We start from the raw sequence: 27,505 nt of genomic DNA, 5'->3' as shown, positions 1-27,505 counted from the left end.
AGACCGTGACCTTCGGCTCTCGCTGGGACAGTTCGCAGCCGAGTGTGAAGCGGCTGGGATGAGAATCAGCACCTCCAAATCCGAGACCATGGTCCTCAGCCGGAAAAGGGTAGAATGCTCTCTCCGGGTCGGGGATGGGATCCTTCCGCAAGTGGAGGAGTTTAAGTATCTCGGGGTCTTGTTCACGAGTGGGGGGACGATGGAGCGGGAGGTCGACAGGCGGATCGGTGCGGCGTCCGCAGTGATGCGGGCGCTGCATCGGTCTGTCATGGTGAAGAAGGAGCTGAGCCAAAAGGCGAAGCTCTCGATTTACCAGTCGATCTACGTTCCTACCCTCACCTATGGTCACGAGCTATGGGTAGTGACCGAAAGAACGAGATCGCGAGTGCAAGCGGCCGAAATGAGTTTCCTCCGCAGGGTGGCTGGGCTCTCCCTTAGAGATAGGGTGAGGAGCTCGGTCATTCGGGAGGGACTCAGAGTAGAGCCGCTGCTCCTCCGCATTGAGAGGAGTCAGGTGAGGTGGCTCGGGCATCTGATTAGGATGCCTCCTGGACGCCTCCCTGGTGAGGTATTCCGGGCATGTCCCACTGGGAGGAGGCCCCGGGGAAGACCCAGGACACGCTGGAGGGACTATGTCTCTCGGCTGGCCTGGGAACGCCTCGGAATTCCCCCAGAGGAGCTGGATGAAGTGGCCGGGGAGAGGGAAGTCTGGGATTCCCTGCTGAGACTGCTGCCCCCGCGACCCGACCTCGGATAAGCGGGAGAAAATGAATGGATGGATGGATGGACAAAAGAAAGTTATATTCCCATTTATATAAGCGACAAGTTAAATCAAATAACGTCCTAGGTGTGTCCCTTAATTCTCTATTGGGTCATATTTTCCAATTTTTGTCCTCTGGGTACAACTACACTCTTAATTAGGCTAATTGAGATGTTAATTGAATGCGCGATCACTATTCAAATTACTTGACAGATCATTTTAATTGGCTTTCGGTAAAAGTAAATAGAATTTAAAAGTCTGTCACATTTAATCTTTCTTTAAAATTCCTTTATTTGATCATTTGTAAGACTTCAGCAAAACAGATTTGAAAGTCAAAGGAGTTTTACCTGCATTTTCTGTTGGACACGGACGTAAAATATGTAGTAAAATCGTTGACCTACCTGGTGAGCAGAAAGCATGAAGAACATGCAAAAGGTTTCCTTGAAAGTAAACAAAACATGCAAGGACACAGAAAGACATGACTGGGAAAGATAAGTGAAGAAACAGGACCGGGGACTCATTACCATTTCTAGTCTATAGTCATTATAGTCATCACCTTTTTCTGGGGGCACATGCGATAAATCTTGGTGCTGTGACTGTACAATTCTCAAAACATGTAAGCAAGCAGTCGATAAATCTTTTCTTTTTAACAAAAACAAATGTGACGGACTGTAACTGTAAATAACATTCCTATAATCGTGTTTAATCCTTTAATTTGAAATATTTCAAATGTCAATTTACATAATATATTGTACACGTTAAGTATCTGTATAGCAGCAGGATGCTTATGGAATAGCAGGAAGATTGTTGGGACGGAATCAGACACTGTGAGCGTGATAGATAGATAGATAGATAGATAGATAGATAGATAGTCAGTGTGCAGCAGCCTTGTGTCAGGTTGAGGTTTTAGGTAGCAGCCTTTCAATTCAAAGTATATTTTTCCATCTTGGTCTTCCTTAGTTGCATATGTATGCCTCTAAAAAAGTGGAGTTTTATTTTTTTGTCTCACTGCAAACCATCCAGTAGCCCTTGTCATAGTAGACATAAATCTCTATTTTTCACCAAAATGCCCGACAACCTTGAATTGGTGGTGATATAGAAGGGCTCACCTGATTTACATGCAAACTAGGTTATTTTCTTGCTTCCCGGTTTGTCAGAACTCAACGGGAAGCTGATCCCGACTTTTATTTCCTTGTGTTTCAGCCAAAATTATTGTAGTCATCTTTTGTGTAAATATATATGAGATATAAGTATAGTAAAATGATCTATGTCGAATATATTTGTACAGTATAGGAATTGTTATAGTGATAACAGTTCTCAAATGAGGGTCAGGTAAAATTACTGTTGATTACTCTTCAGCCAATCAGTCCTCTAATTAGTAATATAATTAGGGAGTTGCAGTGAAAACCCACATACCTAACAGCCCTTTCTTGATAAGATTGCCCACTTGCATTGTTTGTAACTACTGTATCAGATGTAACATTGTGTTAGCTTTTGCTATTTTCATTAATTTGTGAGCTTCACTTTTACTTTATAAAAGTTTAAATAATGGTGAACTTTATGAACACAAAATTTAGCTGTTTCATTAAAACAGATTTTCATTGCAGTAAATGGAAGTTATAAAATATCGTTTCTTTGGTGAACCGAGGAAAACTGTTTGAAGATTTCATCTGCAACTAAAACACAAGTTAATACTGCACATTATATGCTTGCATTCGCCAGTTGTGAGAAGCACTTCAGATTGATTTATCAATACTAATGGAGTGAATTAGACTATCGGTAATAAATTGATTCTGCCACCAGATGGTGCAAAAATGTTTAAAGAATATATTTTGTCTTCATTCTCTCGTATTTCCTTTGACGTGTAATTCTGCCCTATCTCTAATATTTACAAATACTCACGAAATGGTGCGATTCCAACACACATTTCAATGAAAATTATGTTCTCATTATCAGTCACATGGACTAAGATGTTAAATAATGTCGTATTTGAATCATTACACACTATAATAATCATTTTCCCAACTCTGGTCCTCACGGCACTGATGCGTAGACTTGTTTGTGGTCAAAGCGCATCTCGTAATTAAGCTTACTGAATGAGTCGTACGATTAAAGTCAGTTACCAGAATATTTACTTGTGTTAAATAAATAAAATGTTGCAGTCAAATTAGATTTGTGAATGTTTAATAGAATTTAATTTATTTAGATTAGTCATTCATATGTGAATTAAGTGTTATAAGACATGAATTGTTGATTAAGCCAACATTTATTTATAATGAACACCATTTAAAGAGAAAAATTAACATACGTTAAAGCAACTAGTCAACTATTGCGTATATTTCTAGGAACATTTTTGCCGAACCCTACCGGTGAATTGAACCAAGTCTTCAGTTAACGTATACGATACATTACTTGAAAAATATTTTGCATTTAACAATTCGACAGCTGAAAAAAAATGTAATTAGGCTAAAAACTAGCGCACAGAATGCCGCGACAAGCGTGCTTGCAGAGAGCTGTCGCACTGACTAAACGTTCTGCGTTTTGTTACGCTCATCAGAATTTTTCAGACGCACCAAAAAAAGAGACATCACACACCAATCCAGCGCCATTCTGATTGGCTGTTTGATGTACGCAAAACAAATCAGAGACCGTGATTTGGTGTCACGCTCATCAATTAGCAGCAAATTCATTGTTTTTCTAAAATATGCTTTTAATTGGTTTTCCCAGGAGTAGGGTGGGTGGAATTTATAACCATTCGATGACGCACGTAATTTACGTTTAAGAATTGGTTGAAAGCCACGTCAATCTTATGTACTAGCCCCGCCCCCCGTGCGCTGTGGCTGACAAGCGGCTGGCTTCCGCCCCTTGGCTGCGGAAACCAGCTTGCGAGAGAGAGCGAACAAGACTACGGAGGCCGACCTGACGAGTGGTAGTACGAGGGAGGTGGTACGCGCTATCGAACTAATAGCCAGTGAGATACATAATACCTGCATACTGAGCGCTCCGTGGAGATGGGTGACAAGGCGGGGACCAGGTAATTTTTTTAAGCTTTCAGTTTGCTAGTTTCGTTCCGTTTTCCTTATCAAAGCGACGCATAACTGGCTAGCTAGTTACTGTCATCTCGCATGCATTAAGGCAAAGCTGGAAGGGTGGAGTTGGAAGTGTTTGACTAAGCTTGTTTGTACTGCGAACTATAACATATACCGTAAATAAATAACCACCGGGGTGATTTATCATTATCTGGCGGATTAGTTGTTCGTGAAGGGTGGGGTAAACGATGCCCAGTGAGCGAGCTGAACGCGGTGATATGTGTGCGCTGAATCGTCCTCCCGTAGGCGGCAATGTTCGGTGCTTACGACAACTCGTACATTACAATAATTTAGTATCTATATCAAGTCCTAGTAGCTACTCCGCTTCCCCGTAGTCTAATCTGCCTGTAACAAGGATCGGTAAAATACGTATGTGCCGTGTTAGGGGTGGCTTTGCCAGGGTCCTTTGCAGCTGAAACCAACAATAACACAGCACAAGTCAGGGGTGATTTTGCTCTTAATTTCTGATCTTGATTTCTATCTACGCTCCCGAAACACCGTGCCGTCGGCCACATCTCGTCAGCTCAGATCAAATCGCCAAATGTCATTATAGCCCAGTAGCTGGCCAATTATTATTTCTGACAAGGCAGCCAGTGTCGTCGATGGGCTAGATATGACCGTATTCGTTCAGATGTCGGTTCTCACTGTTTCGTTACCATGCCATTTTCCGTGCATGCTCATACCGGGCTACTCACTACACATCACATTTATATTTATCTGTATTGTAGCTCAGATTTTGCAAGTATTCTTCATAAGAAGCTTATCGAGAATGCATGCAGCATTTTATTTTTATAGTGATCCCTTTTGTGATATGCGTGCGTGTCTACCGAAGCAAATGACATTTAAAACTTTGTGTGCGCACAGGTTTTGGTCACAGGTCCAGTTGCTTAAGCGCTACCTACTGACCCTAAATTATTTATTTAAAAGTAAGTTTTAATACTGGATTAGAACTACATAATATTAGACTGAGTTGCATCAGCATTTCTTATCTTAATGGAGGACTTAATCAGGCAACGATGCCTTATTTTGCAGCTAGTTTTGCAATATGCTTTTGCTCTGTGGCTTCATGACATTTGTAAGCCAGATGCCGGAAAAAGTTTAACCTTGGGAAACGTCTATTTTTTTTGTGTGTGTGTGTGTGTGTGTTAGCGTAGTTTTCAGATTCACTGAGGTTTGTTTTTACAATACACATAGTTTTTTTTCGTTGTTCAACGTGGGACGTCTTTTGTAATAAAGCATCTCTTCTGCATAAGTCGGCCCTGGTACACTGCACTGTGAGGCTTTTGGAAGGGGGTGGTGTTGGGCAACAGAATGTATAAACCATCCCACAGTGGCTGAAGGTATGCCCTCACATTTGGGTGACACACACACTTGTCACTTTGGCGGGAGAGATTCTGCACTCTCCTCTTCCTTCTACAGATGGACTGTCTCGGCGATGCTGTATACGCTGGTGTCATGGTTGTGGCAGTGCTGCTGCTAGCGGGGTTGGGTTTCGCTCTGCGTGTGTGTGTTTAGCACCTTGCAATGAAGTCCGAAATACTCAACTTCTCAACTTCCTGTTCATGTTTACTTGTATGCCCATCACCTGCTTGTGTTTTTGTCCTCACCCTCATTGTGTCAGCTGTATTTCTTTTTTCAGGTTCAGTATTTTAGCATGAGGCTGCAGTGAGCTGGCTGATCTGGTCGCCCCTGCTCAGGGGTATCCCCTCCATCCAGGGCCTTGAGAGAGACGATGCAAAGTGACATTTGCCGGCTAGATGAGACCACTTGGGTCGCTGTGGACGGAAACATTCCGCATTTGATACGGTTTGGCACTGGAGTTTCTCATACCACACATTTAAGGTGGAGACTTATAAAAAAAAAAACTGTTAACTCAAGCTGTTGTATTAATTTCAGATACTGTAGAAATAAACGTCAGCCATACCGTAACCTCGTGCTGTGGAAGAGATATAGAAGATGGATAGATGGGTGGAATGATTGGATGGATGTAGAATGTAGATATAGTTTGAGCATCGCAATCTGTAAATAACGAGCAGACAAATAATAACGCTTAAGTTGAGCTGCTGTGTGCTTGTTAGGGTTTTTCAGCCTAGTGCTCAGCTCATTTCCCTGAAATCCTTCTTGTGAAGCTTTTCTTTTCCTCCAGAGTAGGAATTAAGCAAATAACTGAGGATCATTTATTAATTTATTAACCTGTACATTCCTCCAGCCTATTGTTTTAACAAGATCAGAGGGTATTTGTTGATTCTTTTGTCCTACAATAACCTTTGTTAGAGGACACGGATGGGGAGAGTTCTGGCTATTGTTTTTACATACTTCCAGTGCTTGTCTTGTATTGTTGTTTCCTAATACATTGTTGTAATGTAGTCACGTGATTAATCTGTCTTGTGGGGCTGCCCAGGTTCCTGCATACCTGTACAGGTTGATTTAAACAAGAAACGTGCAGGTAGAGCGGCTATATTAGTATGAGGGATTGGTCCCACTGAGGCCTACCCTCTGTAGGGCTGGGGGGGGCACCGTTGGAGGTGTTTGGCTGCAGTGCAATTTCAGCGGGTTGTGAAATGTAGCGGTGCTTCTACATAGGGACCTAATGAAAAGTGATCCAAGTGCTGTAATTAGCCAGAGTCTTGGGAGTTCCTGCCCCTGCACACGGGCCAGAGATGGGCTTTGTACCTGCTTTGGTTGTACAGGCAAAGAGCTGTATTTTGGTTGCCTGGCAACCAATGACTACTGTTTGTTTATTTATTTATCTTGCCTTGCCCCTGCACTGGTAACTCCTTAGGTGGTCAACACCATGACCTGTGACCCCTTTAAACTGAAGCGTGTTGGCTTGCCACAGTGTGATAATGCTCTCTCTTTGCGTTGAACCAAAATCTAATCCAATCCTGATAGCTTGTTTTCTTGGTTTAGATAGGTTGTACTGTCTGCCTCAGTTCTGCAGTCTCCCAACTATGTTTCCTGATTGTCTGTTGGTCCCGTTGCAATGGCCAATGCATCTTGGGCCAGGAATTCCTACCTTTAAAGGCCTGAGGGTGAGTTAATGGGATCATATATTCCCTTACCTGGTGTAGCTGGACTTAAGCACCTGGATCCCCACTATTGTTTTACGCTGAGCTAAGTACTTAACCTGAATGGCTCCAATAAATTGTTAGCTGCCTAAATTCCCATAGTCTATACTTGCATGTGATGCCAGAGACAACAGACAGGAAGCTGTAATGAGTTTCTGGGCGGATACCTCAGTAATTCTCCCTACGCCTCCGGCCGGTTGTGAATCAGGGTTTCCTCTCCTGACCAAAACCATGGCTCTTTCTGTCCTTCGTCTTTCCGTGTCCTTGCGCATTTGGTTTACATTTATATCAGAATGTTTGCATACTCTTCATGCTTGCTTTGCAGTCGGCAGTTCGGCTATTTGACTGCATATAATAATATAGTCTCTGTATCAATTTGTGTGTCCTGACTAGCTCAGCTTTGACGTCCTTTCCCTATTCAAATCCAATACTTAGACCTTCAGGTCAGGTGAGAACCTTATTTCTTTGTGATGGAAAGTGCTTTGTGGAGCTTGTCGAAGTGTGGACTTAGCTTAGTGTGCTGCTTAGACTCAAACAAGCAATCAGGCTCTATATGTAACCCCCCTGCCTCTGGGTCACCATGAATTTGATAGAATCTTGGTTTTACTGCCTGATGTAACCCCTATGCATTATCTGTAGTGTGTGCATGAGCATCTTTCTGCAAGCCTCTGCTTTCATCATGTTTTGCCTGCACATCTCTTCCCCTGACTTTATGAACTTGCTTTTTCTTTCCCTTTTTTAAAGCCCATTCCCCAGAGTGTATTTCCCTAAGCGGTGGGGTGGGGGTGGGGGGGGAACTGAAGCGTCAGTATCTGTGTGTATCAGCATCCCCGTACGTGTATATGAGGACGCACGCATGTGCGCATGCAGCCACTTCCTCGAACAGAAAGGCTCACGACCGGGGCAGGAAGTGAGCAAGCAGAATAGAGGAAGTGTGACTCCAGCATGACTGCACAAGCACCTCCTGCCTTGACTCTTCGTCGAGGGACATCACACGACCTGACCCCCCCCCCCCCCCCCCCGAAAAAAAAAACAGCTTTTTGTATTCATGTTGTCTTGCAGTCTTCCGTCATGAGCAGAACGATACTATAAGGTGAATGTTAAAGAAGGGCTTGAGTTTTTTTCAGTGCTGAAAATGCTCCGCCCTTACATTGCATAGTGCTGACACAGTGATGTCACTGTAAAAACAAAAGGCTAAAAAAGTAGTTTGAGTAAAGGCCCCACTATCTGTTGTACTATAACTCTGTAATTCATCTGCAGCGGAAAGGTTTTTTTCTTTTTTTTTGGTTTTAGTGGAGCTGTATGTCAGGTGTCAAACCGCTGTCATCTTATGGGAAGCCATCAAAGTGGCATCTGCGGGAGCCTCGGTCTCTTGCAGAGGCTTAGCGTGACGCTCGATGTTAACCGGGGTCCTTCTGCCAAGCCTGGGTGGGGTGGGGGTGGGTGGACAGTAACATACGGACTTCGAATTTCAACTTCCTGAGTTTCGGTGAGTGTGTTTCAGTGGTTAGCAGCGTGGAGGAGGTGGCAGGGTGCACTAGCTTAGCAAACCTGGCCCCGCAAAAGCGGCACCGGCCACCGAGGAGTCGGGAGGAGGGCGGAGCCCCGGCTGACGTGAGGGGAGCCGCGGAGATGATGAGCCTGGGCTTTCTGGGCTGACCCGTTTTGAGGGGAGACCTTTGATACAATGTGCCACTAAAAGAGCAAATGACCTTGGGAGGGGCCTGCACAGTTAGCATTGGGGGAGGCAAGGCTGGGCTTCCTCATGGTGGCTAAAGGAAGTGAGAGATGGCTTAGATTCTGATTGTTCTGCAAAAGTGCAGGAAAGCCCCCCCCCCCGGTCGTTGTTATTGCATTGCATCGCATTCACTGCGTCCATGGGAGTGGCCCAGGTTGCCGTCGCCCCCCTTTCCCAAATCTAGTCATCCACCCTTTTCACCAGGCTGGTTACTGCTGTTTCCCAGGGGGGGTCCCCACCCCTTTCTGTGTCCAGCTCTGTCGTTATTATTTTTATTTGCTTGCTTATTTATTAACTGCAAATAGCTGCAATTTTTAGTCTCGTTACACATGGTCCAATAACTAAGACTGATGTCTTCATTCCAGCCTGCAGAACAGAAACAAAATATTTACACCTGTCATCTGTTTTTTATGCATGTTTTTTGTGCATAAATATCACCGGTGATTTTTTTTTTTTACGGTAAACATTCTTCTGCCCTTTTGTTGGTGATTTGAATTGAATTATCTTGAGTACTGTAGATTGGTCAGGTTTTGGTGATTATAGTCTGTGGGGGGGGGGCTTTCTGCCCCCCCCCATCCTCAAACACTCTGCAGATTCCAACATCCTTTCATTTCCTGGCTATAGAGAGAAAAACAAGAGTGAGGGCAAGAGGAAGCAGTTCATTTCAGAGCCAGATTACCAGTTTGCACCCTCTACACTGCCTGCGTATGTGTGTGGGTGTGTAATTACACACAAACGGAGATAACAACATATGCATACATACGTACATATAATACACATACACGCATTTTTATATCCACACACATATAGTGCCTGTGTATATTGTATGTATGTGCATGTTTAGTGATCTGTGAACCCTTTTGTGAAAAGTAAGTCCGCTTGTCACCAGCATCTGCTGATGCCCATTAATAAAAACAGGCCATTTTTCTAAAAAGCAGTGTGTGACTTGGTCGTCTGGCCCCATTCCCATCTGCTAAATGTTTATTTCAAATGTTTATTAAAGTCACAAATAAGCAATGTTTAATCTATGTTTGTAATATTTCCACGTTGACCCTTGCTGGATTTCAAACTTGTGCGCAATCAACTAACATCAGCACGTTGGATCATCGACTCGGTGGAAGTAGGAGTGTCACACGAGTGGGATTTTGTTTAAATGTTTGTGTGAGGTGTTAAATGCAGTGTTAAAGTTAGGAAGGTTTGGGGGGGCAGGGCATCAGGTGTGGCCGCAGTGCCGGGTGCTCACACGTACCTACACACACATTCATAGCTGTGTGGAACTGTCAGGCTTTCTGTTCCATCAGTTGTGTTGATTTGAACCCACTCTGCTACGTTGTCTCACCAGGGGCAAACTGGTTGGTTTCGGTGCAGGCGACTGGGAATCTCCTCCTGACGCATCACCTGCCGACAGTGTGGCTAAACCCAGTTCCCAGGCCTTCAGGTGCTTTCCGTAGTTGCATGCTGTCGTGGTTCGATCGCTGCATGTAAAACGAAGATGGGGGAGGGGGAGAAAAGCAGTCAGGGTCATGTCTGTGTCAGAGCTTCACGTTCACTAGTGAGTCAGGTAGCGGGAACGGCCCGTCCCTGTTCACACGCTCTCTTCCATTTATTCTGTCACGAGTGATGTATTGAAATAGCAGAGGGCTTCATTGCTGTCTGTCACACACACCCTGATTGCTGATTGCGTGCATTTCCTCCAGGTCTCCAGCATATACTTTGATGAAAGCCTACATTCTGAAATGTCCCATAATCCTGTGGGCTCTGCAAAGCCCCCCCCCCCCCCCCCCCCCCATTACATAGCCTTGCCCCTGTATTCCTGAAGTGGTTTCCCCACTGGTAACTTTCTGAATAGTAAATCAGATAGAGGCCATTTAAAGCACCTGAGGAACAATGGTAACATAGAGGAGGTGGACTGAAGCTGCCAATTGGCCCCTGAGCTTTGTGCTGGAGCATGCAGGTCTTTGTGGACCGCGAGCGTGTGCACGCAGGAGCCTGTGATAGACTGTGCCAAGCAGAAGCTCCGCATTAAGCCAGCACATGCTGGGCAGGGGAGGCACGACGGTCAGATGGGCTCTAGCCCCAAGACCGCGCTGCTAGGAAGCAGTGATGCTGAACTGCCTTTCCGATGAATCATGCGTGTCTTTTTAAAGCAATTTCCTGGAACATGGACAGAGGAACCTGGTGAATATGCATAGCTGCAGAGATCTTTTTTTACTTGTATGTTTGCATAAACTGTGAAAGGTGGAGCTTTTGTGTGCGTGTGTGTTTGTGTGAGAGAGAGAGAGAAAGAGAGCATGACACTAAAACCTTACACTGTATACAAATGTGTAGCGTGCAGATCAGCATATAGGAGAGCGGTGTCTGAAAGGTTGTGGGTTCAAATCCCACGGTTGGCAGTAATCAAATCAATCTTAACTGCACCAAGGGTGCTTGACACTGGCTGGTCCTACACTCTGACTCCATAACTTGCTCTCTGTATGTACGTGTGTGTCTCCATGTCTTTCATAGAGGGTCAGATGGGATATGTGACTACTCTGTTCATCCCTATGGTGAAACTGGGTACAACGATTCTGTTCTGTGAATGTTTCTGGCTCTCTATTAGTCAGTCAGTCAATAAGTGTGAATGTTGGGACCATTAGCAGGGTAGATGTCAGCAAGCAGGTGTCACTGTGATTAAAGGACCAGCATGGTTTGCATCCCGGCATAGTTTGAGTAAAATAAACATAATTCTGCCTGCTCTTTGTGTTCCCATAGCAACAGGATAAAGCCCCATTTAGCTGTCATGACAACTAAATGAAACCTATTTGGTTGCATGCCTTTTTAGCCGAGTTATAACTTGAGTACAATGGGTTCAGAGCCGGCTGGGCTCTGATTAAGTCCGGAACGTCAGTCGCCACATTGCTGCTGACTCGTGAGAAGCCGGTCGACTGCTGCTGTAAAAACCCGTTGTGCGTGGGAGGCCCATCAGCCGTGCATCTTCCATATGCGAATCGGTGCTCCTGCTTGGCACGTTTCAGCACCCTCATCACACCCCAAGTGCACACGTCGTGTTGCTGTTTATATGTCAGTTGTAAATTGACCTTTGACATCCTGGGAAATGATCCGCACCCTGACTGCTCTCTGTGTGCCTTCCCTCCCCCCCTCCCTCCCCCTCTTCTTCAACCATGACCTCAAACACGGTGTCACCAGGCAATGTGGAAGGCCTTCCGAACACTTCAGTAGGGCAGGACAGCAGGTAGTGCAGTGATTAAGGACATGCTACATAGCTTGACCGTGGTATTTAGCTTGGATTGCTTTAGTAATATATCCAATTGTGTAAATGCACAAGTTGCTTTTGATAAAACCATCTACCAAGCAACTAAATGTAACGTAATGCACTTTGCCGTTGTGTTTGCGGCTTGTACAATTTGAGACAAGTGTATTACTTCAGTCTTCTTGGAATGGGTCGGTCAAGTTTAATTCTCCTTATTGGCAAATTGGATTTATTGTTTTAAAATTTGATTACCTCCAGAAAGTATTTTTCAAAGCACTTTGTGACGACTTGATTTGATTGGCTGGTCTCGGACTGAGCCATGTGGTGTCATTTGGGCCTGCGGAGTCGGGGCACAAGCTGCCGGTCCATTCGTCCAGCTGCGTTAGCGTGAGGGACGTCGCGTGTGGTGTGAGGCGCGGCGAGGGTTTGACTGCCTGAGGGTGTGATTCTTAGTCATCTTAAGGAGATTTACAACTAGTACTATCAACTGTTTGTGGGGGGGTGTTAAGCATTAGGGATTTATGTTTATGATTGGAGGGAGGGGAGTCCCTCATTAAACGTAAAATCCTGTGTCAGCTTTGCCCGTGAGCTGTCAGCCACCTGACCAAGGTTTGTGATTGGTGGCAAGAATCCTTTGCGGATATAGAGGGTCCTGCGGCCTTGGTGACAGACAGGAAGAGCCTGACTTATCACGCTCCATCTCACTGTCAGCCCGCCTGTTCATTTTCCTGTTGCTGGCTGCTGCTGACTCTGCTCGTCATTGTGACTCCCCCAGCTCTCTGTTTCCCCCCCACAGCTTTCGCTCTTATGAATGACCCAAGATGAGACTTACAGTATAGTGATACGTGTAACAGAGTTTTTATCCTCTTCTCTCACTCTCCCTCTCTTCGCCCTGCCGGCCGTCCACACCCTCGTATTTGGTTCTTTCCGTCCCACTGTTCTGTCCTTTTGTCCAGCCCTGTTGGACCATACGTGGGGCCGGGGTGGTGGTTCGTTTGTATTGGTTTGTTTCGATACCTGCCCTTAGATAGGAGCATGCCCGGAGTGATATCCCAGCAGCAACCCTTTGTTTCTCTGCCCTGTTTTGTCCTAAAATGGCAGTGGGGCTCTCTGGTTATTAGTTTCATATGCACTGACGTTTTTACCCGGGAGGAGCATATTGTGGCGCAGTAGCAATGGCTGAATGATTACCATGGAAACTCCTCTTGCTTCAATTTACACACGTGTTCTTTCTTACAGAGTCTTCAAGAAGTCTAGCCCCAACTGCAAGGTACTAATATACTTGTTTTCTGTCTGTTTGTGTGTGTGTGTGTGTGTGTGTGTGTGTGTGTGGCTTTCAGTTCACACGCCTTCAGCAGAAGGCATGGCAGCGTGTCTGCGTCTCCATGGACAGATTCATTCCTGTGGGTCTGTCGGTCTCCCTCCTCTTTCCCACTTCCTCTTTCCTTCTGGATGAAGAAACAGATTTGTGGATATCCAACCACGCTTTCTCTCTCTGGTTTTCTCTCTGCTAGCTTATTTTTTTGTTTTTTTTTCGCTCTCCTGTTTGTTTTCTTCTCCGTTCCCTTATTTCCCGTGCTTGGTGTGCTTTTGAGCGTGTGTTTGCACACGTGTATGCACCCCTGTCTTTGTTTTCCTGTTGTGTTCTCCTGCTCTGTACACCTTTGCCTTCCCTCTGCTGCCCGTGTGTGTGCCCGTGTGAGAGAGAGGGTGATGGATGGTGCTTTGTCCATGGACGACATACGCTGCGACATGAAGCTCAGCACTGTTGCCTTCAGGAAGGGAGTGGAGAGTCTTGGGGTCAGTGTGGAGTCACAGTGGGGTAACTGGGTTGGATATAGCTGTGGATGAGTTAGTCTGTTTGCATTACCTTCTCAGACCAGTGATGGTGTCTCTTCCTCTACAGCTAACGGTCTACCTGGGCAAGAGAGACTTTGTCGACCATCTGGACCATGTGGACCCAGTTGGTAAGTTTCTGACTGGGGCTTGACGGCAGGATTGCCGGGTCACTGCTTATTCGGGGCAATAACTGGGCCACCACTGGTCAATGTGATCCGTATTGTAAGGAAACACCATCGATGTTTGTTGTCTGACTAAAATCCAACCTTAGAACTGCCTCTGCCTTGCCATGGAGATGGGTCCCAGCAGACGTATGAGGTGGGGGGATGGAGTTAGAAACCTCACTAATGAGGGCCATGAGGTGTTTAGCATTGGGGAACTGCCAGCTTTCACGATCGCTCATACGGTAACAGCGAATGGTGCGAGCCGAAGGCCTCCCACTGAACCTCACCGAGAAACGCTGGGAACCTTCCCGCGGGGAACTTTCACTAGAAGGAGCTTATTTGCCAAACACAGCTGGGATAGAGTGAATCGGTAGGGATGAGGAGGTTGCCCTGCTTTACCCGTCGTGTGCCTTCAGGCTCACGATTACCCAAAGCACCTGGTGCCCGCGTATCCGGTCTTAGCCGTTCAGAGTCTCCCGTCTTCCACAGATGGCGTGCTGCTGATCGATCCGGAATACCTGAAAGACAGAAAAGGTATGATGCTTACTTCCCGATTTCTACGCCAAACAGGACCAGTCCTGTTTTTTCTTCTTCTCCTTCATCGGTGTCGTTCACGGTTCGCCAGAAATAGGCTGACTCTCTCCCGCTCCCGTTGCCCTCTTCCCCTGCGTTTCTCCTGCTCCCCCTGCCCCCCACCCCAGTGTTCGTGACGCTGACCTGTGCGTTCCGGTACGGCCGCGAGGACCTGGACGTGCTGGGCCTGTCCTTCAGGAAGGACCTGTACATCTCCACCTTCCAGGCCTACCCACCTCTGCCCGAGGAGCGGAAGCCCTACAGCCGTCTTCAGGAGAGGTTGCTGAAGAAGCTTGGCCAGCACGCCTATCCCTTCTACTTCACTGTGAGTCTCTGCCGTCCCACAGACTTGCACCTGCACTTCACCTCCCCCCACCCCCCCACCACAACGTGTGGTCTCCATCCTCTTCAGCCATGCTATCAGATCCTAAACAAGCGAAACATCCATTTCTGTTACGCCCTGTGCTTCCCGCTCATGACGTGCGGTACTGTCATACCCACGCTCTGCCGACTAGCTCGCATCACTTGTGTTATGCGGGTATGAACGTCATTAACCGAAGCTGGATGTTCGGTTGCGCGTCAGCCAGGCTTGTGTCGCGCGTGCGCGGATGTTCTGTGAGCGGCGGACTCACCCTTGTGTCTCTCTGTCCCAGATTCCCCAGAACTTGCCCTGCTCCGTCACTCTGCAGCCTGGACCTGAGGACACAGGCAAGGTAATTGGATGCAGTCTGCGCACACTTACATACGTCACGCACACCTGGACATGGAGGGCGATGGCACAGTTACCTGGAATTAGTGTGCTGGGTTTTGTGTACAGTACTGTGCGAAAGTGTGAGGTTTCCTAAGATAATGATGCCCAATTGATTTTCATTTTGGTGTAAAACTATGATGATGTGTCTGTCAAAGTGTGTCAGCTTAGTCATTTCAAAACCTACATACAATCACCCCAGTATTTGCAACGACGATCCAGTACACCTATATGTTTCTTTTGACTCGACCCGTACCCCTTCTCGTATGGCTAATCCATACCACACGGACTTTCTTAAATGAATTAAATTGATTAAGTAATTGCGCTGGATGTGAAATGTAGCAAATACACGGAATGGCTGGGGCTGCTCCTGTGGAGAGGTTTGGGAACTGAAGCAGTGTTGATCTAACCATCCAACATGTTTTCAGTAAATTTTTGGGGAACAGAGGAAATTCTTGTTAGTTTTTGTTGTGATACTCTTAATTCTCATATGTTCTAATGTTAAATTGTGTTTTTGTTCTGAGTGCACATACCTTTACTACTTAGATAAATAGCTGTGAACATTTCCTTTTGACTAAGACTTTCGCACAGTGTTGTAGAATGTATATCTTTTTTTTGATATTGCCAAACCCTCATGCTTCACACACCATGGGCTGTCACACACACCACATGTCCTGCTACGGGTTTCCCTGGTCCTCCGCTTCGCTCACACCTGCGATTTGCTGCTCGGTGCCCCCAGGCCTGTGGTGTGGACTTTGAAGTCAGAGCCTTCTGTGCCAAATCAGTGGAGGAGAAGATCCACAAAAGGTGGGCAATTTCTGTTCCTGCTCTTACGGTAGTGGAAATACAATGGAAATTAGGGGGGGGGGGGGTGTGGGAAAGCCAGGCTGCATTTACCTGGGGGGTTGCTTTTTAAAATGTCTTTAAAATGTTAAGTTTTATGAATTACGCATGAGTATGGGGGAAGTTCGGGTTCTGTTCTGTTTCTGTGCTGCGTGCATCTGTATTTGTACATATACAAGCGCATGCACGAGTACGCTGGATGCATGAATTTGCATTTGTGTGCATCCATACAAGAGCAAACCTGCTTTCAATAGAATCAGTTCCTACCCAAACTCCTGGCCTGATTTATTGCTTATTCAGTTAAATGTGTCTCTCCAGAAACATCAAAGTGAAAAATAAGGTTACGCTTACGCTGGTGTGTGTGTGTGCGTTCATGCGCTCTTGTTGCAGGAACTCTGTGAGGCTGGTTATCAGGAAGGTGCAGTATGCCCCGGAGATACCCGGCCCTCAGCCCACGGCAGAGACCACGCGCAGCTTCCTCATGTCTGACCGCTCCCTGCACCTTGAGGCCTCTCTGGACAAGGAGGTAACGTGATTCGTGTTTACCGAACGCCTGTGCCGTGCCCGCCTGTGTCTGGGGGCATTTTCTCAGGTCGTGTCTTTCCATCAACCAGCTCTACTACCATGGGGAGCCAATCAGCGTGAACGTCCACGTCACTAACAACTCCACCAAAACTGTCAAACGAGTCAAAATCTCCGGTAAGGAAGCGTTTCTGTGTTTGTTTCTGTGTTTGTGTTTGTGTGTGTTTGTGTGTGTATGTGTGTGTGTGAGTGAGAGAGAGTGGGTTTACCTATCCTTATGGAGACACAATGTCCCCATAATGTGATAAATATCTGTTTTTTTATACCGGTTTCCTGGTCCCCATAAGGGAAAACTCTGTTTTATAAAAATCGGTGACTGCTATGAAAAAACAAAAAATGCAAAAACTCTTGTATTTTGTTTGGTTACTTATGGTTATGGTTAGGGTAGGGTAGGGGTTAAGGTTGTCATAGTTAGCGTTAGCATTTTTCCCATTGAAATGAATGAGCGGTCCCCATAAGGATATGTTTACCGTGAGTGTGAGTGTGAGAGAGAGAGAGAGAGAGAGAGAGTGTCTAAGTGGGCCTTCAGTTATATTCACCACCTCTCCCCCCCACCCCAGCCCCCACCTCCCTTCCCCATGGCGAATCAAAAAGGCCATTAAGTGTTAGGACCCCTTTAACTGCAGATTGTCAGCAATTTACTGCTCACTGCCGAGGCAGAAAACCGAAGTGAGACGACGTGAAGCTCCCCGGGACTCTGGGCCAGACTTGGAGCATATCTGAGAACATCTACCGCCGTCACTCTGTGTCTCTTTGACCATGCAGCCTTGCGTGTCTTTCTCATCTACCTGATCCTTGAATACCGTTCTTTATTACAAGAGCGGCTGCTCTAATCGGGTCCTCTCTAAGTGCCGTGTTTTCCCAAGATGCCTGTACATACATCCAGTAGCAGTGAAAGCAGTGCCACTGACAGTGCGGCTGTCATTGGGACGTGGGGCCCCGGCTCCTCCGTGCTCTTCGGGGGCTGCGGACGTCCTGGGCCTGTCTCCGCCGACCTCTGGCTCCTGTGGGGTGTGGTTGCAGCCTCCCACCCTCGCTATTTAGTACATTCCATGTTGAAAACATGTTGAACACCTCGCCTACACAGTTGAGCACGCATGTACATACTTGCACGCACCCCTCCAAGCACACACAACAATTTGGTATGTTTGTATAGCAGTGTTACTTAATTCATTTTTTATTTTTGTTTGTGTTCATGAATTTATCCATTTCTGCACTTCTTTCAGATGCTGTTGATCTTTGGCCTTTTTTTTCCTTCCCTCCTTTACAGGTGCAGCAAATTGGAGATTGTGTATCGTGTTCTCTACTTTACTCATATCGGGTTCATTTTTATTTTTATTTTTATTTTTTTCCCCCCATCCTAATCTGTCCCTCCTCTTCGGCCAGCTCAGCCACTGCAATATTTCACGTGTTAAAAATGAAATAAATAAATAAATAAAAGAAATCAATCGACATGAAGGGCCTCTACAGAGTTTATAGAGCCCCTCATGGTAAAGCAAACATTTTTGGCACAGCAGTGCATTCAGACCATGATTCTGCTTGCTAAAGCTGCCGGACAGGACAAAAGTTTAAAAAAAAAAAAAAAAAAAAAAAAAAGGAAGAGAAGAAAAACCAATGCCGCATTTCTGCGCGACTTCCTATGTTCATGTACAGGATATTGCGAGCGGCCATGCAAGCCTCATTTCTGGGTCTGTCACATGCTGTTGTGAAATGTCTAATTTCTAACTTGTTTTCTTAAGATTGTGCAAGGCTGTTTATCTCTGTGTCTACTGATTCCACATCCCCTTTTCTGTTGCGGTTGACTTTTCTGACTTGTAAATTCCACACGGGTTAATTTTTGCCTCTGAGTGTGTGTGTGTGTGTCTGAGGGCTGAGCCCCCGTACAAATGAAAATGGACTTAGATGGACAGGAGGTGTGTGTGTGCGTGTGTATGCGTGCGTGCGTGTGTGTGCGCGTGTGTGTGCGTGCGTGTGCGTACGTGTGCGTGTGTGGCATTCCCAGCCCTGGTAACCCGCACCCCACCCCTGCCCCCTTTCTCTCCCCAGTGCGGCAGTACGCTGACATCTGCCTGTTCAGCACTGCGCAGTACAAGTGCCCTGTGGCGCAGGTTGAGGCAGAGTGAGTACCTCCTGTCCTCCTCAGTCTTCATCCTGTCTCCACTGCTCCTTCCGCCTCCTCTGTCCCTTGGCTGTGTCCTCTCCTCCTAACTGTCCTCCCCTTCTGTCCATCTCACCTTTAAAAAAAAAAAAAAAAAAAGTTGGTTGTGTCCAAGATTTTAATGGCTACCATTCAGTACCAAGCACAGAGCCATTTACAATGACCATTTTAGCTCAGCCAATAAGCTGCCTCAATTTTCTAGCTATTTTTATGCCACTGTTGGGCAGTCAATTGGGCCCCCTCCCTTTCATAATTTCCATCATCTGTACTAGTCAGTGGCTCAGGCTTCTGCTTCTGCTATGTCATAAGAGATCTTTCCAGCACCACTGGTTATAGAATGGTAGATTGGAGTACCCCAAATTACTCCCACTGATAAACTCAGATTCCAAATAATCCCCATACACTGATCCATAGGCTTGTATCCAAACACTGAATGAAACCCAAACACCAAATGTACTGTTTAATATACAACCTCCCTCCAGTACACTGGGCATGTTGCATTTAAAATGACTTTGCTCTGAGCATTATCCCTGGGCTGTATTCATATATGCCCCTCCCCCGTCCCCTTAAGGAGCAGTTGTCCCTGAGTTTGGGCCCTTTGGGTTTCCATACTTCCTTGCAGTTCCTGCCTATGTTGCTTTTTTTCCTTGTCAGCCTGGAATCCCTCCTCTAGCTTGATTCCTTTATACCTGCTTCCGCACTCTCTGAAGAACAGGAAGGGTTTTGTAATTAAAAAAAAAAAAAAGGTTCCTTCCATTCTTTTTTTTTTTTTAATACAACATTCATGCTGAGACAGGAAGCCGTATGTGTGCCTATGGATTTTGTGGCATTTGTGTACATATAAGCATCTGTGCGTCTCTGCCATACCGCCGTTCACAGTGACCAGGTGTCCCCCAGTTCCACCTTCTGCAAAGTGTACACCCTCACCCCCACGCTGAGCAACAACCGTGAGAAGAGGGGTCTGGCTCTGGATGGCAAGTTGAAACACGAGGACACCAATCTGGCCTCAAGCACCATGTGAGTCTGACAGCACGAGAGAGTGATGTCACGTTACATTACAAGCAATACATGAGAATTTAAAGACCTCTTTTCTAGCCATGTGGTCACTCACTCTTCACCATTGTTCAGAGTCCTCATAAATGTGGTCAGAAGAAAACTAAAATTAATTATTTGTGCAGCCAGCCAGAACAATTTAATAATAATTACCCAACTAACCACTACCCAGGTTCATGGTTTAGCTATAACCAAAGAGTGTACCCTGTAGACACTCCTGGATGCCCATGTGACTTTGCCTACCATCCACAGTGTGAAAGATGTGTCCAACAAGGAGGTTCTGGGGATCCTGGTATCTTACCGGGTCAAAGTCAAGCTGGTCGTGTCCCGTGGAGGGTGAGTCTTTCTGTCTGCCTGAACACATTGAGTATGGTGTACATTCTGAGTTTTACACCAAATGTGGTTTTTATATCAGTGTTTTTAATTGTTTTGTTAGGTTAATTGACAGTTTCAGACTGAAAGCTTTTTTGCGTGTGCCCATTTCAGTTTATGCTGAAATGAAAGAAACCGCTGAAGTTATTTGGGTCAAGCGCATTGGGGTTACAGCATTCAAGGCTAGCTAGCAGTTTCTTTTTAGCAAGAGACAATCGATGGTACTTATCCTTGTGTTTATATTAGCTTCCCTTTATTTAGAAATATAAATTAATTTTTTAACATTCTCAAAGAGCCCGACCATTTACATGAAATATGTTCGACAGTCCTCCACCACAAAGCTGAGCAGTGCAACACTAGAAGCCTTTTGCCAGAAATCGATTCTGGGCTCAACTTTCATCAGTGTAGTAATTGCCCCCCCGCCCTCCCCCTTCTGATGGAGCTAAACTCCCAGATGGTTATGAATGCTATTAGATCATGGTGTGATGACCGTCCAGTCTGGTGTTGAAAGTCAAAGCTGTTCCTAGACACCCACAGATTAATGTGCATAAAGTGTTTTCACGTATGTTTTGTATTTTTGCCATGCAAATGAATATTCCCACAAAATGGTTTGCTGACTAGGCTTCTGTAACTGATCATCTCACGTACATACTTAGCACTGTGTAAAAGGCGTACTGCATCAAAAAGTCCACATTGTGACAAGGTGAGCTTGTAAAACCACAGTCACCTTCTGTTCCCATGTTAGCGAGGTTGCAGATTAACATTTGTGTGTCGTCCTTCAAGCGACGTGTCTGTGGAGCTGCCCTTCGTCTTGATGCACCCCAAACCTACAGACCAGCCCAGCTCCAGACCTCAGTCAGGTAGGTGACTTCTCCATGCCTGTACTCGCCAGTGTGTGGAGATGCAAAAAAACAGTATCTAGCAGCAGAAATGTGTGGACTTTGAGCTGTGATTGTGAGAATGCTGAACCACATCTTCCTGCTACCAAAAGCAGCTCACAGGAAATAAGGTCATTGTTTTTTCCCTACAGCTGTGCCAGAGCAGGATGCCCCAGTGGACACCAACCTGATAGAGTTTGAGACAAAGTAAGCATCCTCCATTTCTGTGTGACCTCTCCCACTACTCTACTCCACTGCTACACAAAGCTTGTTCATACCATTCCCAGCCACATGCAAAAAAATGTTTATGATGTATAAATCACTAGATAATGGAGTTGATAATGCAGACACCTAGGCTCGCTTATCAAAAGTGAAGTTTTAATTTCGTAGAAGGTCTCTAACTGAAACAAGATAAGTCGAATGTGCTTGACTGGTCTTGAGGTAATCATAGACTGGTTGCTATGGATCATGAGCTGGATCAGAGAAGTTTAAGTCAGTCCTGAATCTGAGGTGGATCTGAGGTCTCAGTCGTCTGGGATGTTGGACCTCAGCTGCTGCCTGCCGTGAGGGTGCTGATCCGGACTGTGGTGCCTTTCGCCTTCATGAACCAGCTTTTAATGATGCGTCATAGGATGGATATCATCTTCAAAGTACAGTACCAGTCAAAAATCTGGACACACCTGCTTTTAATGCCTTTTTCTGAATTTCTCTGCTAACTTCTAATAAAAGTAATGAAGTAATACATATAAAATATTGCAACAACCACGAGATGTGTTCCGCATTTCAGAATTATCTAATATTTTAGACTCTTCAAAATATCCCACTTTTCCTTCGATGACAGCACTGCTGATTCCTGGCATTCCTTCAGCCAGCTTCCAGATGTAGCCACCTGGAATGCTTCTCCAACAGTGCTGAAGGAGATTCCAGAAGTTCCGGACCCAAGTTGGCTGCCTTGGTCTTACTCTTCAATCCAGTTCATCCCAAAGCACCTCTGTAGGGTTCAGATTGGGGGATTATTGGGGCCAGGTCAGCTGTCACAGCACTCCATCTCTTTCCTTGTTCGCAAGATGATACTTTCTACATAATCTAGAGGATTGCTTAGGGTTGTTGATTTTCAGTAGGTGTGTCCAGACTTTTGACTGATACTGTATTAGGAGTATCATTGCAACAACAGGCTCATCACCACCCTGTGTTTGCACAACCAGCAATAATAATCGCTTCTCTCTCTCTCGCTCTCTCGCTCTCTCTCTCTCTCTCTCTCAGCAACTTCTCTCAGGACGATGACTTTGTGTTTGAGGACTTCGCCCGCCTCCGGCTGAAAGGAATGAAGGACGACAAGGACGAGGACGACCACTTCTGCTGAGGGTCCCTCCCCCTGCAGGGCAGTGGGCCAGTGGGGGGGTGGGGGTGGGGGTGTATAGACATAGGCAAGACCAGTGGGCCAATGAGATAGAGTGGGTGTGGTCTATTTTTTAAAGCTCCTTCTCCTCTCTCTAACCCTTCTTGCTTCTGTGACAACTTTTGCTGATCGGTTGGCCTTTGCACCAGTGACCGTGTCAGAGAGATGGAGAGGAACAATGTGGGTCCTGTGACCATTATTGGCAAGTGAAAACACTGGGGCCATTGGGTCAGATGAAATCATGTTCTTTTCATTTTGTTTTTCTATGTCCTGCTTCATATTAAGTGGGAAATTTATACCTATGTCATTACATGATAAGCATGATGTTACTCCAGTGTAAGAACATGGGTTGGTTTATTTATTTTTTTACATAGTCACTAATGTGGAATACAAGTTTTCAGTTTATGTTATTGCACATTATCTCATTAACCTTAACATAAACTTAACTCCAAGACCACATTTTGATGTAATCACTGTTTTCGCATTGCAGGTGCGCAGTCTGGCAAATGTGTGCTGCTGTATACCTGCTGTACTTACTTACCGCTCACTTAATGTATAGAGTTGCTTTTTTTTTTTTTTTTAATAGCTCAACATAATCAAAGCAAGAGACGTGTATGTGAGACCGCAAAACGACAAATTGTCCTCGTATTTTTATACCAACCACTTTTACCCTGTAACTTTACAGGACGTCTGTGTACTTGCGTGGCGCGTGGGTTGAGGCAGGCGCCAACATGCCAGATCCCGCGCGGACTTCAAAACACAAGCGCAACGGGCACATGCACGCACGCAGTTGGGCTTCAAGGTTTCTGTGCTTTTCCCGAATGACCGTGGCGCCGTGAATGTCAACGCTGTGTCGTTTTCCTTTTCTTACCCTGATTTGGATGCGGTGGGACGTTGCCAAAATGAAGCAGCTCCAAGAAAGGCTGATGTTTTAATACAAGTTCTGCTTTGACGTTTCAATCGGCCCTCGGTGATATGCTAACGGCTCCGATGAAAAGACCACCTGTATGCACAATGAGATCTGTCTCCTACTGAGCAGAGGCATTCCCACAGCCGCATCCAGACACTGCAAAATGGTAAGGAGACGAGGGCTGTGAATTTATGCACGAGTGAATCAGCAGAACCCCATCCCTTACGTCAGTAAGAATCGATCCAGTTCATTCAAGTTAGTGATGTAGCGCTCTGTAAGCCTGCCCTCATGTCAGCCTGGAGTGTATCACTGTACCACACTTCACGACTCTTAATGAAATGGTTTTTATTTTTACTTTTTTTTTTTCTTTTTTTTTTGCAGGAGTGAGGAGTAGTTGCTGCTGTATAATAAATCTGTATATGATGGATTTTGATGGGAGAGGGCTGTTTTGAGTATAGGTGCTTCCTGACTCTGGGCTCCATGTTGCCGCAAAGGTGCCTGGAAGCAAAAGTACAGTCGGTGGTTCATTTCAGGGTTTTGTAGGCAGTTTTTAGATTTGACTCTTACGATCTTATGCATCTTATGGCAAACAATCGGATCTGAATAGAGCGCAAGTTTAAGCTTAGAGGGGAAATAGATCTTTTATTGTTGTCATTGTTATGTATTTTAATTTTATTACATTACTATTATAACAACCAGAGATGTACAAAAGGTGCCATTTTTTTAATTTTTAGAATTTTATTTTTTATTAAAGGATAGAATGAACTAACCTGAATATCCCTTCTGTATGTTCACAGGTAGTGTATTTTATTAAAGTTTAAAGTAAGGCTGGTCTGACCTCTGCAGAGTCCAGTTCTGTGTATGGAATCCTGCAGTCTAAGAGAGTGTGGCGTGTAGCTCACAGCAGTCATGCAGAGTGCAGTAGCCAGCAGGTTCCTACCTCCGTCCATCCTGCTGGGACTTACCTCTGGGGGGGGGGGGGGGGACCACACTGGTGCCAGAATTCTGGGACCTTGGCTAGGTGTGCATGGGGTGTCACACAGAAACTCTAAGTACAGGTGTTATCATCTTGACGTAAGGACGAATGCAAGAAGCTTTTTTTTTTTCCCTCCTTTCTTGAAAGAGTTGGACTGATCGATCCCCAGCAGTTTGCTAAAATGGTATTAGCTGCAATTCATGCCCCAGAAGATTTTTTTTTTTGCTTCGGACCACTTTCGTAATCATGCCTGAGGGAGCTGTTAGGACAAAACCATGCAAGCTACTGTCAGTCAGTTTTGTTTAATTTTCCATGGGTTGGTTAAACTTTAGCCAATTAAATACGTGGGTGATGAACTTGTAAGGCAAGGTTTTTCAATTTATTTTCGTCATTTTATGTTTTCTGTCATTACAAGAATTTAAAATGACAATATGCATCTCGATTACACTCACTAAACTTCAATTCAGTTCAACCTAAGAGTTTAGCCACTCGCATGGTGAATATTAAGCATACTTAGCGTAGCAGGTTTACAGTTGAATGCGAATCTAAACAATTGACCACATCATGTTCAGTGATCATATTGTCATTTTCTGTAAGAATTATACATTTATAAAGCTTTAATATCATCCTCTGTCCAGCATTTTTTCTTTCAAAAGCATGGGCACATTTTGGACATCTCAATTTGTTTAGAAAGAAATTAAAACAATGCTCAGTTGCGTTTCACCTCTTGGATGGTGTTAATGCTTTATGGATAATAGAGAAAGTGTCTGACAGCTAATAAAACTTTGTGGAAACATGCACTGATGTAACCCAACAGAACTGTCTGCTGTTTTAACAGCATTTGACGCCTTTGTTCATGTCCATATGCGGTTTGCACGTTAGCTGTACATGTGTGCAAACTTACATGCCAGCCCGCACCGCATTTGCGCGCTGCTCCAGCGATACTGTATGGCGTTCCCACTGTGTTACTATGGGGGCAAAAGTGTTGGTGGTTGGTGATGGGGGATGATTACCTGACTAAAAGCGCGGACATTTTGGGCTTTTGATCGGGTTGCAGTTTTGACTCATTTTGTCTGTAAACCATTTCAGCTTGTTTTTGTAAATCTTTGTACTTGTCAGCCTCAACTGCTAAGAAGACACAAGCAATCCTGTCACTTTGTAAAACTCATCTGATTTTATTTTATTCAGGGGAACAATTTAAGTTACTACTACTAAACCTGAGTAAGGAGAGAGGGAAAAAAGAAGTCTAACTACTACCTGGTAATTTAATCACTGATAAAGTATAATTAGAAACTATATTGATATTAAGAAAACCAAGAAACTGTAAAAGCAATATGTTATTTTAGTCAAAGAATATGAACAAAAATGGAAAAAGTAGTTTTTTAAAAACGACAAACATGGGAAAATTTATGTCGCCTCCTTATTTTGTACTGCATTTTAGAAAATGTCTAAAGAAAAAATCTTAACGTACAAAATTGTCTGTGTTTAATTTTGTGTGCTCTTACTTGTGAGGTGTGTTTTGTTTTTACCACCAGTGTATATGCAAAAAACCTTGACCTAACACCACTTATGTGAGATCTACATAAGCTGCTCCCCTGTGTGTTCGTGTGGGTTTGCAACTGAATGGAAGACACTCTGAATCGCCCTTTACTCTTTACTTGTATATGTGTGTGCCCTGTGAAGGACTCTGCTACATACTGATCAGCATGTGCTCTGTTTCATGCCCTATGCATCCTAAGATAGACTCCAAATTCACTTCAGCCCTGCCTGGATAAGTTATATAAGACAGTCGGATGTCATTTAGTCCTAAAGATGAAATAAGGTGAGAAAAGTTCAGTTTTGTACCCTTGAGTGATGATAGAAATGAAACTTTAGTAGCTGATATCCGGTCCATCATCTGATGGCAGTTGTAAAGAAAGAAAAACTTCTTATGTAAGATTTCACTCCAAATGGCTAGAGACTGGAAATCGCTGCTCATACCTGACATCTTTTCAAGGCTGTCAGTTTGCATGTCATGTCATAGTTGGCAGTAGGAACAAACCTCTCTAGCCCTAAAATGGAAAACAATTTATCCCCCATTGGTGCAATTAGTGCCATTGCTAAAAATTTAAAAACCAGAGAGTCAATTACTATAATCTACAAGTGCCTTCCATCTGCATTAAACTGTTCTGTGTACACCATTGCCTGGTCTTGTCTTGGTGGAGTCAACAATGGAGAGCACCGATATTTGTCATCTGTAGTTGTATATTTCTTCAGTAGCTAAATTTGTGTTCCTTAATTCAGCCTGTGGAATATATCTGTGTATATGATGTGATTTGCTTTTGTCAATTTTGTGCACCTCTTTGAGATTCTCATGTGCTCATGTGTTGAGTACAACTATAGCAAACCCATACCTGGTTGGCCTGGGAGGAGTTAGGTCCACTACAGACTAAAGATCAAAGAGGAGTGAAAAGCTACCAGAAGCATTTTTCTGGATTTGGTGCAAATTCTATAGTCTTTAATCCACTAAATTACTATTTGTGAGGGATGGAGTGTTCTGTAAGTATTTTTTAAGTAGACCAGTAGAGGCACGATGAAACAAATTAAACTTCCCCTCAGACCCTCTACAGTCATGCCATTCTCAGGTATCAGTTGAGAATGTGTCTTATTCCCTTAGGCTAATCCATTGATCATTAGTTTTACTAATGATTATCCCTCACAGTAGTGTTGGAAGTAGGACTCCTGAGGATGCTTTAGCACCCCTCTGGTTGTTGATGGTCAATAATGGCGGGAGGCATGCCATTGCTGACTGTTTTTGTCAAAGTAAAACATACTGTTATGTTACTTATTTTCACTGTGGCTCAGAGTCAGCTTTATGGTTATTTCTCAAAAAAGACTACCATTGTTAGTTTTTGCCACGAAAGAACTTCCTTAAAGTCGGCACCCTGAGCTCAAAATGTCTTCCTGCGCCAATGCTCACACATCAAAGATTTTCAGTTGCCAAAAAAACCCCAGCTCCATGTGTACAAAGTTAGCATGTTCTCCCCATGTGGGATTCCATACAGTCCAGATACACCCTGTTTGGATGATTTATACCCTTAATAAATATGTACAATTGTTCCTGTA

General features: G+C 44.8%; 1 protein-coding gene across 2 annotated transcripts; it reads left to right on the top strand.

The window, feature by feature from the left end:
• Positions 1–3,620: 3,620 nt before the first annotated feature.
• On the top strand, positions 3,621–27,233 carry arrb2b (arrestin, beta 2b). Of its 2 annotated transcripts, XM_072717591.1 has the most exons (16): positions 3,621–3,794; positions 9,998–10,093; positions 13,145–13,175; positions 13,812–13,872; positions 14,398–14,442; positions 14,610–14,806; positions 15,135–15,194; positions 15,969–16,036; positions 16,463–16,598; positions 16,687–16,771; positions 18,701–18,773; positions 19,692–19,829; positions 20,118–20,201; positions 21,021–21,097; positions 21,268–21,322; positions 22,379–27,233. In XM_072717591.1, the coding sequence occupies exons 1-16, from the start codon at positions 3,772–3,774 to the stop codon at positions 22,476–22,478; spliced, it is 1,329 nt and encodes a 442-aa protein (XP_072573692.1). In that variant the 5' UTR covers positions 3,621–3,771; the 3' UTR covers positions 22,479–27,233. The 2 variants fall into 2 exon arrangements, with proteins under 2 accessions (XP_072573692.1, XP_023672183.1); XM_023816415.2 differs by lacking the exon at positions 9,998–10,093 and having other exon boundaries at positions 3,622–3,794.
• Positions 27,234–27,505: the final 272 nt, after the last annotated feature.

The sequence above is a fragment of the Paramormyrops kingsleyae genome, chromosome 10 (genome assembly GCF_048594095.1).
Source record: "Paramormyrops kingsleyae isolate MSU_618 chromosome 10, PKINGS_0.4, whole genome shotgun sequence".
Taxonomy (NCBI): Eukaryota; Metazoa; Chordata; class Actinopteri; order Osteoglossiformes; family Mormyridae; genus Paramormyrops; species Paramormyrops kingsleyae.
Note: the sequence above shows the minus strand (reverse complement) of the source record. Positions and strands in the feature narration are given on the sequence as shown.

Excerpts from the sequence above, each read along its gene's own strand:
- arrb2b (XM_072717591.1), top strand. The coding sequence starts at position 3,772 with ATGGGTGACAAGGCGGGGACCAG. Across the intron at positions 13,873-14,397 it reads GGACCATGTGGACCCAGTTG|ATGGCGTGCTGCTGATCGAT; the intron begins GTAAGTTTCTGA and ends CGTCTTCCACAG. Across the intron at positions 14,807-15,134 it reads CCTATCCCTTCTACTTCACT|ATTCCCCAGAACTTGCCCTG; the intron begins GTGAGTCTCTGC and ends TCTCTGTCCCAG.